The 19,054-nt window shown below is 44.7% G+C and overlaps 1 protein-coding gene across 5 annotated transcripts in view; it reads left to right on the top strand.

Annotated features, from left to right (window-relative positions):
• The window catches only part of CEP89 (centrosomal protein 89), an 80,464-nt gene extending 71,029 nt beyond the window's left edge, over positions 1-9,435 (top strand). For all 5 annotated transcript variants that reach the window (XM_044932188.2, XM_044932187.2, XM_006061387.4 and 2 more), the window contains 2 exons: positions 3,955-4,124; positions 9,086-9,435. In XM_044932188.2, the coding sequence (XP_044788123.2) occupies positions 3,955-4,124; positions 9,086-9,263 (348 nt within the window). In that variant the 3' untranslated portion in view covers positions 9,264-9,435. The remainder of the gene's footprint in view (positions 1-3,954; positions 4,125-9,085) is intronic.
• The last annotated feature ends 9,619 nt before the right edge of the window (positions 9,436-19,054 follow it).

Below are 19,054 nucleotides of genomic sequence, written 5' to 3'. Positions count from 1 at the left end.
ATTTGTGGGTTGGCTTTTCATTTTATTGTTTCCTTTGCTGTGCAAAAGCTTTTGAGTTATAGTAGGTCCCATTTGTTTATTTTTTTATTTCCATAATTCTGGGAGATGGATTGAAAAAGACATTGCTGCAATTTATGTAAACTTTTCCTGACATAAATAAAGAGTTGAATCTATGTCTTGAAAGGAAAACTGACCCAGGATGGACCTAGAAAATTGACACCAAGACCTGTGACTTCAAGATAAAGAAAAATTACCTTGGGAAATTCCCTGGTTGCCCAGTGGTTAGGACTCTGCATTTCCACTTCAAGGGGCTCAGGTTCAATCCCTGCTTGGGAAAGTAAGATCCAAAGCTGCTTGATGTGACCAAAAAAAAAAAAAAAGAAGAAGAAGAAGGAGAAAAAATACCTTGGACACCCAGGCAAGAGATCAAGACATAAAAAAAGAAAGTCATGTTGACTTCATACTTCTCAACAGCAACGCTGTATGCCAGAGAGCAGTGGAATTCTGTCTATGCATACTCAAGGATGTTACACTCAACCAGGCTGCTCACAGATAGTTTTGACCATGTAAGAATTCTGGGAACCTTTTTTTTTTTTTCCCATAAACCTTTCCTAAGGGTCAATCAACTTGAGTTCAGCCAAGAAATAATTGGGCAAATTTCAGAAAAGTACTGCTCATGAGCAAAGAATATATTCAGCTGTGAACTAAGACTTTTAGAAAGCAGGCATAAGGCTGATGCAGTAAAACATAGACATAATACAACCTGACAATGTAGAAATAATACAAGCAAGGAAAAAGTGATAGGTGAATGGGGAAGAAAGATAGAAAATAGAATGAACTTGCTGATTGCTTTATCTGTAATAACTAAGAGGTCAAAGGATATGGTTTAAAGATGAAAAATCAAGGACTTCCCTGGTGGTCCAGTGGTTAAGAATCTGCCTGCCAATGCAGGGGACACGAGTTTCATCCCTGGTCCCAGAAGATTCCACATGCTACAGGGCAGCTAAGCCAGGCTGCAAGTACTGAGCCCACGCTCTGGAGCCCTCGTGCCACAACCAGAGAAGCCACCACAATGAGAGGCCTGAGCACCGTAACTAGAGAGTCGCACCCGCTTGCCACGACTGGAGAAAGCCCACATGCAGCAGTGAAGACCCAGCACAGCCAAAAATAAATAATAGTATGAATGGACCTAGAGATTGTCATACTGAGTGAAGCAAGTCAGACAGAGCAGGATAAATACCCTATGACATCCCTCATATGTGGCATCTAAAAAGAAATTATGCAAATGTCCTTACTTACAAAACAGAAAGAGACTCACAGACTTAGAGAACAAACTTACGGTTGCCTGTACACACTGCTGTATTTAAATTGGGTAACCAAAAACACCTACTGTGTAACACAGGGAACTCTGCTCAATGTTATGTGACAGCCTGGGTGGGAGCGAAATTTGGGGGAGAATGGATACATGTATATGTATGGCTGAGGCCCTTCTGCTATTCACCTGAAATTATCACAGCATTGTTAACAGGCTATACCCCAATACAAAATAAAAAGTTTAAAAAATAAATAGAATGAGGAGAACAATGAAAAAAATAAAAGTAGGAAAAAATGTCTTTACAAAAATAAAGATAAAAATCAAGTAGGAAGAACTTAGCATATTTAAATAGGGGAAGAGTGAAGAAAAAATTGTTCAGAGCCAACATTATGTTACTTTGAATAAGTAAGAGGACTAAGGACGTGTAATATAAAGACACAAAAATGAAAGTAACTACAAGAATCTAAAGAGGCTCATACCTAAATAGCAAAATACAACAGCAGAAAAGAGCAGAGAAAATAGACTACATTAAAGTCCTAAAAAATGTGTGTACATAAAACAATAAAACATAAAATTAAGACCAAATAAATCTGCCGTATAAGAAAATGTAAATGAGCTTAATTTACCTATTAAAAGAAAGTAAGCAAAACACTATTTACATGCTAGAACCAAGAGACCAGAAGGAACAGTACTTCAGAAAGATTAAAAGGATGAGTGAAGATAATACAGATTTATGCAAACAAGAAGAAAGCCAAGCTGTGATCTTTACATCTGCTAAGAGAAAATTTGAGCCAAAGCACTAAATGAAACCAAACAAAGGAAAAAAAAAAGGGCGGGGGGAGGTCTTAATAATGCTAAAGATTACAATTAATAATAGTAGTTATTGGGACTTCCCTGCTGTCCAGTAGAAAAGACTTCCCCTTCCAATGAAGGGGGTTCGGGTTCAATTCCTGGTTGGAAAGCTAAGATCTTATGTGCTTTAGGGCTAAAAAACCAAACAGAAGCTATATTGTAACAAATTCAATAAAAGACTTTAAAAATGGTCCCCATCAAAAAAATTTTTTTTAAATATATATAGTAGTTATGAATGTTTCTGTACTAAATAACACCAAAACTTATAAACTACAGGAGATAATAAAGAGAAATGGAAGCTTAGTGGAGCTTTAATCCACTTCTCTTAGTCCAGGACAGATCACTATATTATACAAGAGTAAACATATAGAATTTTACAGCATAATCTGTAAGGTATATTTATGTGTATATACCTATGTGCACGCATGCTAAGTCACTTCAGTTGTGTCTGACTCTGCGACCCTATGAACTGTAGTCTGCCAGGCTCTTCTGTCCATGGGATTCTACAGGCAAGAATACTTTAGTGGGTTGCCATGCCATCCTCCAAGGGATCTTCCTGACCCAGGGATCAAACCCACTTCTCTTATGTCTCCTGCATTGGCAGGTGGGTTCTTTACCATTGGAACCACCTGGGAAGCCCGTATATATATATGTCTACATAGAGATAGATATATACAGAAAAGTCACAAAAATTTATTATAGATTGGCTACCAAAAAATACAGTTTCAGTAAACTTCCAAAGTAGAAATAAGATAGATATCTGTTAACCAAAAAAATGAATACCAGAAATTAATAAATAAAATGAGAGTGAAAAATATTCTTTCACCTGGACATATAAAAACTGCAGTAAACGAATGACTCTTGGGTCAGAGAAGATGTATAAATTGAATGTCATAATTTCTTTTTTTTTTATTTTGTTATTGGAGTGTAGTTGGTTTACAGTGTTGTGTTAGTTTCAGGTATGTACCAAAGTGAGTCAGTTATATATATACACACATATACCCCCTCTTTTTTAGATTCTTTTCCCATATCGGTCATTACTGAGTATTAAATAGAGTTCCCTGTGTTATATACAGTAGGTTCTTTTTTTTTTAAGTTATTTTTTAATTGAAGGATAATTGCTTTACAGAATTTTGTTGTTTTCTGCCAGATTTCAACATGAATCAGCCGCAGGTGTACATATGTCCCCTCCCTCTTGAACCTCCCTCTCAGCTCCCTCCCCACCCCACCCTTCTAGATTGTCACAGAGCCCCTCTTTGAGTTTCCTGAGTCATACTATAGTAGGTTCTTGGATGTCGTAATTTTTAATGAGAACTGAATCTTTTGTGAATGTAACTACAAAATTAAATCTTTGTAGTTGAACTACAAAGTTAAAATCTATGTGACAGCAGTTTTGGAAATGCTCAGTGGAAAATCTATTATTAACCTTAAATACTAAACAATAAATATGTAAGAAGGAAAATAAGTGAATCAGGCTTTTATCTCAGTCATCTGTTTACCAATAGAGTGTGACAGTCCTTGCCAGGTCTTTCTGTTTTAATTTTTATTTGTAGCATGTAAAAAACTAGGCATGGTACAAGTCAGAAATTCTTTTTAATATACTTGAAATTCCTTTATTACTTTGTGATGACTTTTGTGATCCACCTTGCCCTCCCAGATGAGACCTGTCCAGGGGTTACTCAGTTCAGGCGCTCTGATAGGCCTAGGAGTTGGGAAGGAGCACATCCACAAAGCCAGCCCCTGGGCCCCAGGCAGCACCCCCTCACTGAGTCCATCCTCGTCCCCAGGGGTACAAGAAGCAGATGGCACTGAAGCTGGATGACATGAATCACCATCTGACAGAGCAGCAGGAGGACTTTGCTAGCAAGTCAGCTCAGTACCAGCAGGAGATGAGGCACCTCCATCGGATGCTCCTGGACAAGCAGGACGTCCTGGACAAGGCACTGCAGCAGAAAAGGTCTGGCCGCCCCAGCCCCTGGGTGATGTTTGTGGTTTTTGAATGTTTGGTAAGATTTTTCCAGTAACGTGCTCTGGACCTGTTTTTTGTTCATTTCATTGCCTTTTTTTTTTTTTTTTTTTTTAATTATTTTTTTTAATTTTTGTTTTTACATTTTAGTTTTATCTGATTTTAATGTTGGTCTTGATGTTTTAAAATACTTTTTTATCTGTGGCCGCACCGGGTCTTGGTTGCGCTGCATGGGCTTCTCGCCCTTGTTATGGAGCGCAGGCTTTAGGGCTCGTAGTGTGGCACACAGGCCTAGCTGCCTTGCAGCAGGTAGAGTCTTTCCAGACCAGGGATCAAACCTGTGTGTCTCCTTCACTGACAGGTGGAATCTTAACCACTGGACCACTAGGGAAATCCTGACCTTGTTTTTTATTTGCTCCTCCATTCTCTCTCTTTTTTTTTTTCTTTTAAAAGATTTCCCCTAGTAATCGACATATAACCTTGTATAAGTTTAAGGTATACAGTGTGATGGTTTGATTTACATATATATTGTAAAATGATTATCATAAGGTTAACATAGCCTTCGCTTCACATAATTACCATTTTTTGTGGTGGCGTTGAGAACACTTAAGATCTACTCTCTTAGCAACTTTCAGATATACACAACTGTTAACTGTCGTCTCCATGCTGTACATTAGATCCCAGGTCTTCATTTTCTTTTATCCCTCCCTTAACAATTCTTGCTATTTGAATACTGGACTTCTAAATCAATCCAGGCCTCTCATTGTCCTCCCCCTCTCCCCCTCTTTTCCATCTCTTTAATATTTTTATTTTATTCCATCTTCTTGGGAGACTTTAAATTTTTTTGATTAAATATTTTATTTCTGCTATTACATTCTCATTTCTGAGAAGCATAAAGTTTCAGATTCTTCCCTTTTTGTAAGATCACAGTCAGAAGATTATTGGTATATCATGTTTGCTGTGGCTCCCCATGTGATGGAGCGGGTATTGCCAGTGTATTGAAAACCATCCCTGGGAAATAGCACACATGTTGTGAAGGTGAGCATGGCGGTCCCCTCAAGTAGTCTGGGTCCCCGTTTAAGTTGGCCTGTTCAGAATGGCTGTGTTGTCTTTGACAGACTGGAACATAAACTGGTGCATGGAGAGAAAGCCTGACATTCAGATGTGATTTTCTTCAAGTTATGATAGAATCTGTGTATTAGATAGATACCAAGCAGAACGCAGACAGCTGTTTATTTTCTGTCAGCCAGATGCTTTTTAATGCCAGACAGAGTAAACTGTTACCTAACAGGTCCTCTATAGTTACAGAAGTTCTTACCACCGTGAACGGTCATTTTGTAAAAGTTGAAATGATACCAAGTTTCTTGCCAGACCGGTGGTTTATTCTTTTAGTGGTTTCCTTTGAAATTTCACTATGGTTACTTAACATTAAAAAAAATATAAAATTAGATCAGCGCCTCTACATTTCTACCACCAAATGCAAGATCGAACGCTCGAATCTAATTATTTCCCCACTCAGCGTATATGCTGTTTTTGTCTATTGTCATTACATGTAAGTACAGATAAATGAAGGTGAAAAGAAAAGATCTATTTTACATCATCATTTTACCCCCAGAAACTGCATATTACTAGTTTTAATAGAGTTGTTTATTTTGATTCAGCCACAGTGTATCAGTTTCTTTGCTTTTTTTTTTTTGCATCTGAGACCCTGTTTCTCAGTATTTTTCTCCTTCCTAAAGTACGTACTTTAGACGTTTCTTTAGTGACAGTAAGCTTTCTTAGTTTTTGTTTATCTGACAGTGTCTGCATTTTGGCCACATCCTTATGAGCTGATGTTTGCTGGAAGCTGGATTCTACCTCAACAGTCTTTTTCTCTTACCACATTTCACTGTCTCCTCTGTTTCATTATTACTGCTGAGAAGTCTTTTTTGTCATTTTTAAAACTAGATGATCCATCATATCTCTTGCCTCTTTAAAGATTTCCTCTTGACTCTTACAGTCTGCAGCTCCACTGTGTTGAGTTTTTAGAATATTTATTTATTTGTACGGCCGCACCGAGTCCTAGTTGTAGCATGCAGGGCCTTCGGTCTTCGTTGTGGCCTGCAGGGTCTAGCTCCCTGACCAGGGATCAAACTTGGGTCCCCTGCCTTAGGAACACAGAGTCTTAGCCAATGGACCACCAGTGAAGTCCCCTCCGTTCTGTTTAACTATGAGTATGTTTTACTCAACTACTTGGTAAGTTATTCTCTATATCTGTGATTTTTTGCCTTTCATTATTTCTTGAAATTTTTCAGTCATTATCTCTTGAAATAAGTCTTTTCCCCTATTGTTTCTAGATTTCCTTCTGGAACTCAGATTAAATGTATGTTATACCTCCTTACTGAATCTTCCATGTGTCTTATCTCTTACATTTTCTATCTCCTGGGGGTTTTTTTTGGGTCTACACTCTGCGTAATTCTCCTCAATATTTCTATTTACTAGTTTTTTCTTCAGTTTTGTTCAGTATGTGTTTAACCCAGACATTGAGATTTTTTTATTTCAACAACTGTATGTTTCGATTTCAGAAGTCCTATTTGGTTCCTTTGAAAATCTCCCTAGTGATTTTTAAAATAAATTCTTGATCTTTGCTTATCTTTAGTACATCTTTTATTTCCTTTAACATTTTATTCATAGTTATTTTATATTTTGTGCCAGCTTCTTTATCTGGAATTTGGGGGTCCTGTTGACTCTTGCCCCTTGCGGCTTATTTCGTTCTGTGTACTGTAATTTTTTTACTATGAACCCATGAATGGTTGAATTTACTCTGTGGAGTCCTGGGGATCTGGATTGAGGACGTTTTTCTCCAGAAAAGGTTTGCATTTGCTTCTCTTGGTGCCAGAGAGTACTTTCAAACCTGTAGTCACTTTAATTTTATTATTAACTTAAAAAAAAAAATCTACTGTAGTGCTTTTTTTTTTTAATACAAAAAGATTTTAAAAATATTCACAGGGAATTCCCTGGTGGTCCAATGGTTAGGACTTCGTGCATTCACTGTGGCTTCAGTCCCTAGTTGCGGAACTAAGATCCTGCAAGCCATGCGGCTCAGCAAAAAAAAAAAAAATTCTCAATGCCATTATTACATCTATAATTAATGTTTAACTTCTTAACATATATTTTTCTGTTTGCTCAATATTCCACTTCATTAATTCTGCCTCTGGTTGTGTCTAATGTACTTTTAACTCTTCCATTGAGTTTTTTCCCTGATTGCCTCAAAAATGCCTTTTTACTTTTGGTTCACTCCAGTCAGGGCCTGGGGATGCTTTACAGTGGGGAACAATGTAGATTCAAACCCCATGTTCATTTGAGAACAAATTAGTGACTACAGCCCCCAAGGAGCCTCTCAGAGCAGCTTTCTTTTGAAGACTGGCCGATTTTCCCACCCAAGCATCCTTCATTTGAGGGTTCTTCACCCATCTCCACTTACCTGCGTGATTCTGGGATACACAGTTGCGTGTCACTAGGAAGAAGAGGAGAGGGACGTGGATGTGAGTCAGCCCTGGGATTTTCTGTTGCACCCAGTTTGCATGGGCCCAAGACTAGTCTCCTCTCTCTGGAAGCCTGGGTTTCTGCAGAGCGTGGGCTTTTGTCCTCAGAGCAATGCCAGCATTTTATTTGCCTGCCTCTGCTTCTGTTTAGTCTTCATATTTTTTTTTCTGCCCTTAGAAATTTCCTTCTCACTTTGTTTTGAGTTTAGCTGTAAATTATCATGATGTTGCAAACATTTGGGTGTTTTGTCCAAAACCAGAAGCCTGGGGATTTTTATACATAGTTTAATTAAACAGTACCCAGCACTCAGCATCATGGGCTTTGGAAGGAAGCAACAGTTCACAAGGAAAATGACATTGAATGAGTGGGCGTGTCACTGGCCTCCCTGAATGTTGGTCCCCTCTTCTTTTTATTTTTATTTTTTTGTTTGTTGTTTGGCTGTGCATGTGAGATCTTAGTTCCCCAACCAGGAGTCGAACCCATGCCCCCGGCACCAGAAGTTGGTGTCCTCCTCTCTAGACAACAGTTCTAAGTCCACCCGGTAACCCAGTTTCTAGCATTTTGCATAACCAACTGGCAGTGTCCGTGAAGGAGCCGCCTCCTCAGCCGTGCTGTCCTGCCCAAGGCTTGCTCCTCCTCTAAGGCCGAGGCTTGCTTTTCCCTCCCCATGGGGCTCCTGTGAGGTAGTGGCTACTGTTCTGGTCTGCCCCCTTGGTGAGCCCTCTGAGGACATGCGTGCCCTGTCTGCCCTGATTCCTCAGCTCCCCACGCGGGGCCCCTCACAGAGCCCTGGCTCAGGATTTTCCTTCTTCAGCGGCCTTGGATCCCTCTGGACACTTGCCCTCCTGGCACGTAATCTGGGCCGGTCTTCACTGTGTCCTGGGCTGTGATCCCCACTCCCCATAGTCCCCTCCTTGCCTCCTGCCCCACTCTCTGTCTGGGCCCATCAGTGGCTCTGTGGATGGAGGTTTGGCAGGCACCTGAGTGTTGGCCGGGTCACAGTGGGGACAGGCAGAGGGGACATAGAAGAGGCCTGCAAGGCCCGTGCTGTGTGGGCGCCCACAGCCGGGACACTGTGCTGTGGGTCAGCCACGGTAGCTGTTACATGGTATTGTTGTACATTAATGCCACAGAGAACAGAGGGTGTGTGCACTGGTGCCAAAGTAAAGGAGAAGGCAAAACAGAAGAGAGCTAGGACGCCATTTTCAGCCTGTGCCTTTGTTTTTTGTTTGGTTTGCAGAGCACTTCCGGTTTCTTTCAACACTGGGAGTCTCTGCTTCAGAACCCACACACCGTGGGCTCTGTTCTCTGACATTAATCATTCTTCCATTTGGGTTCTTGTGACTTTACGATTCTTATGGGCTCTGTAAGTATTTATTAAATTTTGTTATTTTAAACATTTTCTTTGTATTACTTATTTCTCTCAGAGAAGTGGAAGGCGAGCTGGAGGTTGTGTGGGAGTCCACGTCCAAGGAAAACCGGAGGATCCGAGAACTTCTCCAGGCCACGCTGGAGAGGACAGGCCCCTGGGAGAACACCAGAGCTTCCAAGGACCGTTGCCTGGATGTTATCTCTCAGCAAGACGTGCTGGATGCTGTGACATGAAGCCACTGCCTAGCACCCTCCAGGGCCTGCGGGAGCCCCCAGGCCAGGGCCCCTGGGGGAGGGCTCCACCTTACCCAGGACAGGGAGGGGTGGAGGGAGGGCAGATCCCACCCAGCCCCGCAGGTCTCTTCTCCTCAGGGTCGAGGAGAAATAAATGGTCTCAGAAATTTAACCCAGGTTTTTACATTTTTCTCTATTTTAAAAATGTGCTGCTGAGCTCTATTTAGCCAGTACACACCCTCTGACTGTATTGCCACTGAGCTGGACTCCACTGCTCCACTGAGACCCGCTGCTCAGGCTCACAGGTGACCTGGCAAAGCTGGCTGGTCTCCAGGGGAAGGGCAGGCAGGCCCAGCACTCAGCTTGCCCTCGATGAGTCAGTTTAATTGGCTGAGCCTTGGATGGAAGCAGGAGCGATGAGACCTGTGCGTTCACGCTTGGTGGTATTTTATTATTTGACAAAAAACAGGGGCTGGTCTGCAGGCCCCGTGAAGTTGTACAAACTCTGTGCTGCCCTCTCCCCGCCAGTCCTTCTCTGTCCTCCTGGGAAGGTCATTTTCCTGGGAACATGTCGCCTCCCTCCTCGTTTGAGAGCCTTGACTTTGGGCACGATGGGGGCAGGGGGGTCCCTGCCCACTGTCACCCCCGAGAAGGGTGCGGGGCCGTGCTCCTACCATGCCCTGTGCCGCCTCCTCAGGTAGATCACCCCGGCCTCTCGGACTGTTCCCAGGACGTCCTGGCGGTGGTGCCAGCCGTCTGGGGCGGCTGGTCCCTGGCACACTGGCCAAAGGCTGCAGAAGATCCTAAACAGTGTATGAGGGTAGAGTCCTGTCACATCCTTTTACTGAACCCCTCACAGCCAAGGCCTGTGTGGTTTCAGGTGGGGAGACAGACAGCCCCGCCCCCGCAGTTGGCCCCTGGTCCTGTATAAATTGCATCTGTGCTCTTTGGTTGCTCAGTGGGAAGTTGAAATAGAAAATCATGGTTCTTTTACACTTGAAAAAATGTTTTTTAATTGGAGGATAATTGCTTTACAGTGTTGTGTTGGTTTCTGCTGTACAAGAAACAGCCATAATTATATATATATACATACATATGTGTGTATATATATCCCCTCTCTCTCGAGCCTCCCGCCCCCTCCCATCACACCCCTCTAGATCGTCGCAGAGCACGAGGCTGAGCCCCTGCTACACAGCAGCTTCCCACTAGCTAGCTGTCTTACACGTGGTAGTGTATGTATATCAGAGCTACTCTCTCAATTCATTCTACCCTCTTCTTCCCCGACTGTGTCCACAAGCCCATTCTCTGTGTCCACGTCTCCATTCCTTCCCTGCAAATAAGCTCATCAATGCAATTTTTCTAGATTCCATATATATGCATTAACATACAATATTTGTTTTTCTTTTTCTGACTTCACTCTGTATAACAGGCTCTATCCTCTCATGTACCCCAGCATTCATAGCAGCACTGTTTAGCCAGGTCATGGAAGCAACCTAGCTGTCCATCGACAGATGAATGGATAAAGATGTGGTACATATAGACAATGGAACATTACTCAACCACAAAGAAAGAATGAATATGAGTCAGTTGTAGTGAAGTTCTTTTACATTTTATTAAATTTGTTCAACAGTGTAAAAGAGTTCTAATTTATTTTCATCTTATAGGTGATAGAAAGACTCACCAGAATATAAAACTATGTATCATCTCCTAGGAGATGACCAAGCGCATAACTTTGCTGTTATTTCAAGGGGATTTGTGCCAGCCATGCAATAATCTGTAGATAGGCCGACAGGCAGCAGCAGCCCCAAGAGCCTCCAGATCAATGCTGAGGTGGATTGTCTGTGGGACAACACTGTTGTCCTGTCGCCTAGAGGACCACGTTTGTATCCCTGTCTTCTTCCTGCCCTCAGGGAGAACGTTTTATTCCCTAAGTGAATATTTTTATGTTTCTACTTTATCACATGTTACAAATATACTTCGCAAGTTCAGTGACCTCTGGATCTCATCAGTGTCCTGCAGGGGCGGCGCTCGGGCTCTGCCAGCCTCCCACTGGGTGCCATAGCAAACAGGTAGGTGAGCTCGGAGTCTGGGATGCAAAGGAGGGTGCAAAGCAGGCAAGGTAGTGAAAGAATGCAGCTGAGAGGCAGAGAGCCCAGGTTTGAGCTGGAACACCCCGGCCTTGCAGGACGGACAGGGTCTCAGGAGCTGGAGAGGGGCAGACGGGCTGGGGTTGGAGCTTGGGGTGGCCAGTGAGGCCTGACTCAGCAGGAACTGGTCCCGTTCTCTCTTGGTCCTGGTGAGTCTTTATGGGGTGCTAGAAAGGTCCTGATCAGGCTGAAAGTAACCCATGGCAAACAGAAAACATGACCCAGGGACCCAAGTGAGCCCTGCCACCTTTGGCACTATTTTCAAGCAGCCCTGGGGAAGTCAGGACTGAGTGGAGACGGGGCTGGGTGCAAGTGTGGGTGTGGCTGGAGTTGGGTGTGCCAGCGGGTCAGGACGGGGGCGCTGTCCTGTTTCCCAGCTGTTCCTGTGCACAGGGGCGATGGGATCAAAAGTCTCTGCCCTCAACCACTGAGAATAATGGGGAAGACCCACTCTTTTCCAACAGCTTACGTCTTTGTAGACCAGGGCATCATCTAAGGAGAGAGGGAGATTCTGGATTTTTTAAATGTTGATGTAAATATATTTATTCAGCAAATGTGCTGTGGGTACTTACCCATGTGCACTGATCGTTGAGAACAGCAGCAGTGACAAAGGCAGATGTCATTACAGAGCGTGCTGGGTGCTCAGAAGAAAAGCTCCAGGACGGAGCCCAGAGCCACGGGCTTGCAGACCAGCAGGGTCTCAGACCATCACAGGAAAACTGATGCTCTCTCTGTGTTGGAGCCCGTGGGTATGTGAACCTGCCTTTTCAAATGTAAATTTTATGAACTCTAGATACAGGCCAAGTATTTCTGATGAAAATCTAGTACCTGAATTGAGATATTCTATTATACAACCATAAAATATACATAGGATTTTGAAGTCTTACTATGAAAAAAAATGTAAAATTATCTAATTTTTCTATTGGTTTTATGTCAAGATAATATTTTGTATATATTGGGTTAAATAAAATATTACTAAAATTGACTTCACCTGGGATTTTTTTTTTTTTTAATTTTTACTTATTTTTATTTTCAGCTGTGCTGGGTCTTGGTTCGGTGTGCAGGCTTCTCTTTGTGGTGGTCTCTCCCCGTTGCAGAGCATGGGCTTAATTGCTCTGAGGCATGTGGAATCTTCCCAGACCAGGGATCGAATCTGTGTCCCCTGCATTGGGAGGCTGCTTCTCAACCACTGGACCACCAGGGAAGTCCTTGTTTGGGTTTTTGTTTGTTTTACTTTTTAAAAAATATGACCGCTGGAAAACTGTAAGTCCCATTATATTTCCCTTGGACAGTGCTGTCTAGACGTTAATGTGAGAAGCAAAACTAAGCTAGAAGATAATTTGTGACTTCAGGTCAGAGAGAGGAAAGGGAGAGAAGGAGAGAGGTGGGGAGAAAAGGGAAGAGCGGGGGTGAGCCTCAGGCCAGCCCCCCACAGCTTCCAGGCTCCCGGGGAACTGTGCAGGACAGACCCGCCTGTCCCCCTCCAGCTGGGTGACTGTCACCTCCTTGACTCCTCAGGCAGCTGGGCTTAGTGGGTGGGGGGGGGGGTCACCTCCATCCGGAAAGACTTGATCCCCTCCCAGATACGCTAGACTGGAGTTCAGGTCACTCTGGGCAGCCTTTCTGTCTGTCCAAGGCTTTCCCATCAGCAGTGAAGACTCCTCAGGTGTCTTCCATCTGAACTAGAAACTCCTCCTGGACCCCACATTCTCCCGTCTCATGGACAGGGCTGCCACTGACGCTCTACCCGGCTCCAGCACAGTTACTGCCTCAGCTGCTGGAGCCCCCACCCGGCCCCACACGCCCTGGCAGCTCCTGGCGGGCACCACTACTGTCTGTGGACTCAGACGCTGTGCCCGCCCTTACGTGCTGGATCCTCGGACCTGGCTCCTCTCGCCCCACGCTCCCCTTGGCTGCATCTGCCCGAGTCACACACCCATGGTTCCCTTCTCAGCCCCGGTGAGCTTCAGTCCTGGGAACCCAAGGCGTCTTTTGTGTCTCTCTCCCTCTCTCACACTCGTTCTCTCGCTCGCTCTCTCTGTCCCACATGGAACCCCTCACTGTGCCTTTTTCTTCCACTTCCCTCACACAACTAGGTTTCTTTCTCATCTCAGATCTCCGCACCCTTTCAGGAAAGCGTTTCCTGGATAACATTCCTACGCTGCGACCCTACCACCATCAACCGCAGTGGTGCCCGTGTCAGACAGAACCCAGATGGTACCCACTTCTATCTTAGCTGCGAGACAGGGCAAAGGATTTTGGATTTTTCTTCTGTCTAGTCTCCCACATTACTAAATGCCCAGAAATTTACTATGAGGATTTCCCCACTTGGCCCTCGAGCCCTGAACCCCATGCCATCTTCTGATCGCCCAACTCCAGTTTCTGCAAGCGTTTCTCTTTGCATCTATCAGAACCCACCCTTCCCTTACTCCAGGCCTTGGCAACCTCCATATTGTTATGGACAGCCTATTGGTCTGGCCACCGCCAAAGGCCCAAATTACGAACATCCTAGATGCTCAGTCTCAAGGAATACACCCCAGCATAGAGAGACTTATCACAGGACATAAGCTCTATAAACAAAGTATGTGTGTGCATGTGTGTGCATGCATAATTGTGTCTGTGACCCATGGACTGTAGCCTGCCAGGTTCCTCTGTCCTTGGGATTTTCCAGGCAAGGGATTCCTTCCTAAGCCAAGCCCTGACAACCAGTCTATACTGGCTCAAAAGTCCTTCTCCAGCAGTGCTGGGTTGGGCACCTTGCACAGGGTATCAAGGGGGCCAGAGAAACACCTGACCGTGATTCGATGGGGGAGCAGAAGATACTCAAAACCCTGTCAAGCAATAAGATTGAAGAGAACCCCAGGGATGCTTGGAACCCCTTCCGGTGCCTCCTAAAGGTATCTAGGAGGCTGGATTACACTTCTAGGAGCACTCTGTTCTCGGTTGCAGGTTACTCAACATAGGAGGGTTCCCTTCAAAGCTAGAAGAAACACTCCTCGAGTGTATTCTTAGGAATTAGAAATTTTTTAAGACAGAGGGGCTAAGAAAGGAGAAACTTAAATCTTACCGTAGCAGTGCCTGACCTTTGTATTAGCTGGGAAATGGAGAAAAATGGCCTGCAAACGGGTCCCTAAATTATAATATCTCACAATTAGATCTTTACTATTGCAAAATGGGAAATGGACTGAGGTTCCCTATGTTCAAGCTTTCGGTTTGTTTCTTTACCAGAATCCCACCCTATATGGCTCTTAACCATTTAAAGCCTGGGGAATCAGAAAACTTTCTTGACATCTTAGATGATTCCCATTCTGTCAGGATGCTAACCCAGCTCCTCCCACTCCTAACAGGGTCTCTACATCTCAGAGCCACTTGATCCTCCAGAGCCAACAGCTTCTCCTGGTCCCTCTGACCAATCCCCAACTCCGCCTCCCTATGTTCCCCTATATCCCACAATCTGATATCCCAGATTCGAGAGAATAATCCTGCAGGGTGACCCATGGTGGGACTTCTTATTTCCAAGGAGTGGAAAAATCATGCCCTGTTAGGGAAGTGGCAAATGGTGAAGGAACAATCAGAGTATACATGTGCTGTTCTCTTTAACTGACTTAGCCAATGCAAACAGAAATTGGGCCAATTTTCTGAAGACCCTAGTAATTTTGTTGAAGGGTTTCATGACCTAGCCCTGATCCATGACTTAACTTAGAAAGATGTCCAAGTAGTTATATCCACCTGCTGTACTCCTGGGGAAAAACAGAGAATCTGGACAACAGCCCAGGGGCATGCTGACCAGCTTGCCAGAGACCAACCCTAACATCATGCTATGTAGGGCGATGCAGTCCCAATCAGGAGCCCCCAAATTATAATTCCCAGGTGGGAACAACAGCCAGGAAACATGATCCAATGTGTATCATGAGAAAATGTGTCTAAACACCAGTCATTATTGAAAGGGTTAAAGAGGTAACCCAATAAGAGAAAGAAAACCCAGCCATCTTTCACAGGCAGCTGCTGCTGCTGCTGCTAAGTCACTTCAGTTGTGCCCGACTCTTCACGACCCCATGGACTGCAGCCTACCAGGCTCCTCCGTCCATGGGATTTTCCAGGCAAGAGTACTGGAGTAGGGTGTCACAGGCAGCTAGCAGAGGTATTTAGAAAGTATACCAACATAAATCCCTCTACTTCTGGTCAGTCCCTGCAGGAACAACACTTTATCATCTAGTCCACCCCAATATTAGGCCAAAAACCCCCAAAGTTACAATTTGGCCCACAAACCCCCATGCCCCAACTCCTAGAGGTGACTTTTGGGGTATTTAACAATTGAGATCAGGCTGAGGAGGAAAAAAAAGGACTCAGTGTGAGAAAAGACAGGCTAGGGCTTACGTAAACCTGAGAGCCACTGCGGTCAGCCATGCCTTTGCGACCTCAGAACAACCCAAGGAGGCCAAGAAAGTCGACTATCTGTCTGAAGGTAAAATCAACAAGTGAAAGTGAAAGTTGCTCAGTTGTGTCCGACTCTTTGTGACCCCATGGACTATACAGTCCATGGAAATCTCCAGGCCAGAATCCTGGAGTGGGTAGCCTTTCCCTTCTTCTCCAGGGCATCTTCTCAGCCCAGGGCTCCAACCCAGGTCTCCCGCGTTGCAGGCAGATTCTTAACCAGCGGAGCCAAAGGGGACAAGGGGAAGGCTAAAAATGCAAGTCAACTGGCTACTGGGCCTGAGATTGCCAGAAAGAGCCCCCCAGGCAATGCCCAGCCTGCAAACAGAGGGGAAGTCCCCCAGGGGAAGGGGGAAACCGGCCCCCAAGATGGCCATGCTGGGTGATTGAGACAGCCCAGGGACTTTAGTCTGTCTCCACTGAGGAGCCCCAGGCAGTCCTTGATGGGGCAGGTAAGAAAACTGATTTTTCAGTTGATACAGGAACCACTTACTCTGTCTTAATTTCTCACGCAAGACCTCTTTCCTCCAAAAGCTGTACTATGACTGGTGTTGACAGAAAGCCTCACACCATCACCTCACTGGGGCTCTCACTTGCCCATTGGAGCAGCGGTTGATTTCACTGCCTTTTTAGTTATGCGTGAGTGTCCCAACCGCCCGGTGGAGCAGGACCTCCTGAGCTCCCTAACCAGGCCATACTCCGCTTAGGAGACCCCCAGCAGTCCGCTCATCTTGACCCTGACGATGAAGACAAGCCAGAAGAACAAAGTCATTTGTTCCAAAGAACAATCACATTCTGCAGGCAGTGAGCTCTCCTGGGTGGGACCAAGGGGTCCCTGGGAAAGCCAGAAATGCCGAACCCATAAAAATGAGCCTTAAGCCAGAAGTAACTTACCCTAACAAAAGACAGTGCCCCATCAACCTAGAAGCAAAAAGGGGGTTAAACACCCCCCCAGATAAATTCTTAATGCATGGAATCTTGGTACCTGCCATTCTCCATACAGTACTTCTGTTCTGCCAGTTGTTAAGCCAAACAAGGAATATAGGATGATACGAGACCTTAAGGTAGCAAATGATGCTGTGATCCCTATACATCCCCTCCTGGCCAATCCTTTTAACATACTTTCTCAGGTCCCTGAAAATACTCAACGGTTTACCATGCTCGACCTCAAGGATGCCTTCTTCTGCATCCCAGTTCAGCCCTCATCACAGTATCTGTTTGCATTCGAGTGGATTAACCCTGATTTAGGCAATTGCCTCAGGGGTTTCAGGACAGCCCACACTTGTTCGCTGAGGCCCTAGGAAAGGAACTAAGGGAAGTGTACATAAAAGGAGGTGCTATTCTTCAATATATAGATGACATACTAACATGTAGCCCCACAAGAGAGGCCTCAGATCAAAGCACCATTGAGGTCCTTAATTTCCTTGAAACCCAGGATTACAGAGTCTCTCAGAGAAGAGCACAAATTTCAAAGCAACAGGTGAAATACCTGGGATATATTATAAACCCTGGGAGTAGACAGCTAGCTCAGACAGAAAACTAGCTATACTGGGCCTAGACTAAGAAACATCTCTGTACTTTTGGGGCATGGCAGGATTTTGCAGAATTCAGATTCTAGGACTTGGGCTAATGGCCACGCCCCTATATGAAGCCACTAAAGGCCCTGATTCCAAGTCTTTGCTCTGGAACAGGGAACAGGAAAAGGTTTTTAATGATATCAACAGGCCCTCCCTCGCCAAAGCCCCTGCTCTGGGTCTCCCCAGTTTAAACAAGCCATTCATCTTGTATGGAGCTGAAAAACAAGGGACACCGCTGGGGGCTCCTAGTTCAAAAGCTAGGGGAAGTTCCTCAGCCCACAGGCTATTTCTCCAAGCAAATAGGTTCCATGGCTTGAGGCTGGCCTGGCTTCCTCCAGGCAGCAGATGCCACCACTCTGTTAGTGGAAGGAGCAGCCGAGCTTACCTTTGGACAGCCACTAGCAGTCCAGACCCACCTCCCCCTTCAAGTGCAAAGCTTGATTCTGGAGATCAAAGGCCACCACTGGCTAACAGGAGGCTGAATACTAAGTACGGGCTTTACTTCTTGATTCTCCAGCAGTGACTCTTAAAACGTGCCACACCCTGAACCCAGCTACACCAGTGTCTGCTGAAGCCCCAGAACTTCACATTCTTGCCTCGAAACCCTGGAGCAGGTCTTATTCCTGTAGGTCTGCTCTAACAGATCAAGCCATAGAAAACCCTGAGGAAGAACAGTTTACTGATCACAGTAGTTTTATTAAAGATGGTGTCAGTGCAACTCTTTGGTGTCATCTGGGGGGCTCTGATGAGCCCTGGTACACAGTTCTTTACGTCTCAGTGCAGTAAAGAATTCAGCGAGAGGCAAAGTGACTGATAAGAAGTGGTTTATTAGAATAGGATGCATGTGAGGCTTACAGGCACGTAGGTAAGAGATGCTGTGCCCCGAGAACTTTCTGAGCTACAGTTTTATAATCAAAGGAAATGTGGGGAGGGGAAGAAGAACTCCTTTGCCTTTCTTGAGTAGACGTCATGCTTCCATCATCATCTCCTCCTCCAGACTGAGCAGGGGAGTTTTCTTGTCCCTTTACGGTAAAGCTAAGTCTACAAATTATCCTTTCTTACGTGTGCAGAGAGCATGTCCTAGGGATCATTAACTTACCGAGCTCACTGGGCACGACCTGGGTCTTACATCACATTGTTTTATTGTTTGGGGGCATGTCTCCAGCTTCTGTTGCAAGGTTTGGGTGCTAAGCAAGCCTACCTGATTTTGTGGTTAAGCAAATGTTCTCTCTTGAGTAATCATTAACAAATAGGGGTCTCCCACATTTTTTCTATTTATAATCCCCTAGTGGGATTAACTATTTAATTATTTACTTAGTCACTTTACTCTGTCCCTCTCATCAGAACAGAAGGGCAGACTATGCTATTGTGAGCATCCACAGGGTCACAGAAGCAAAACCTTTGCCACTCAACCCTTCAGCCCCAAAGGCTGAACTGATAGCTCTAACCAGAGCCCTAACCCTAACGGAAGGGAAAGTTATAAACAGATATACAGACTCAAAATATGCCTTCCTTGTTTTACATGCCCATGCAGCTTTCTGGAAAGGAGGACTTTTAAATGCAAGAAACTCCCCTATAAAATATGGGGCTGAGATTTTGCACCTCATACAAACAGTCCAAAAGCCAAAACAAG

This window comes from Bubalus bubalis, chromosome 18 (assembly GCF_019923935.1).
Source record: "Bubalus bubalis isolate 160015118507 breed Murrah chromosome 18, NDDB_SH_1, whole genome shotgun sequence".
In the NCBI taxonomy this organism is placed as follows: Eukaryota; Metazoa; Chordata; class Mammalia; order Artiodactyla; family Bovidae; genus Bubalus; species Bubalus bubalis.
This window is presented reverse-complemented; position numbering and strand designations above follow the sequence as displayed.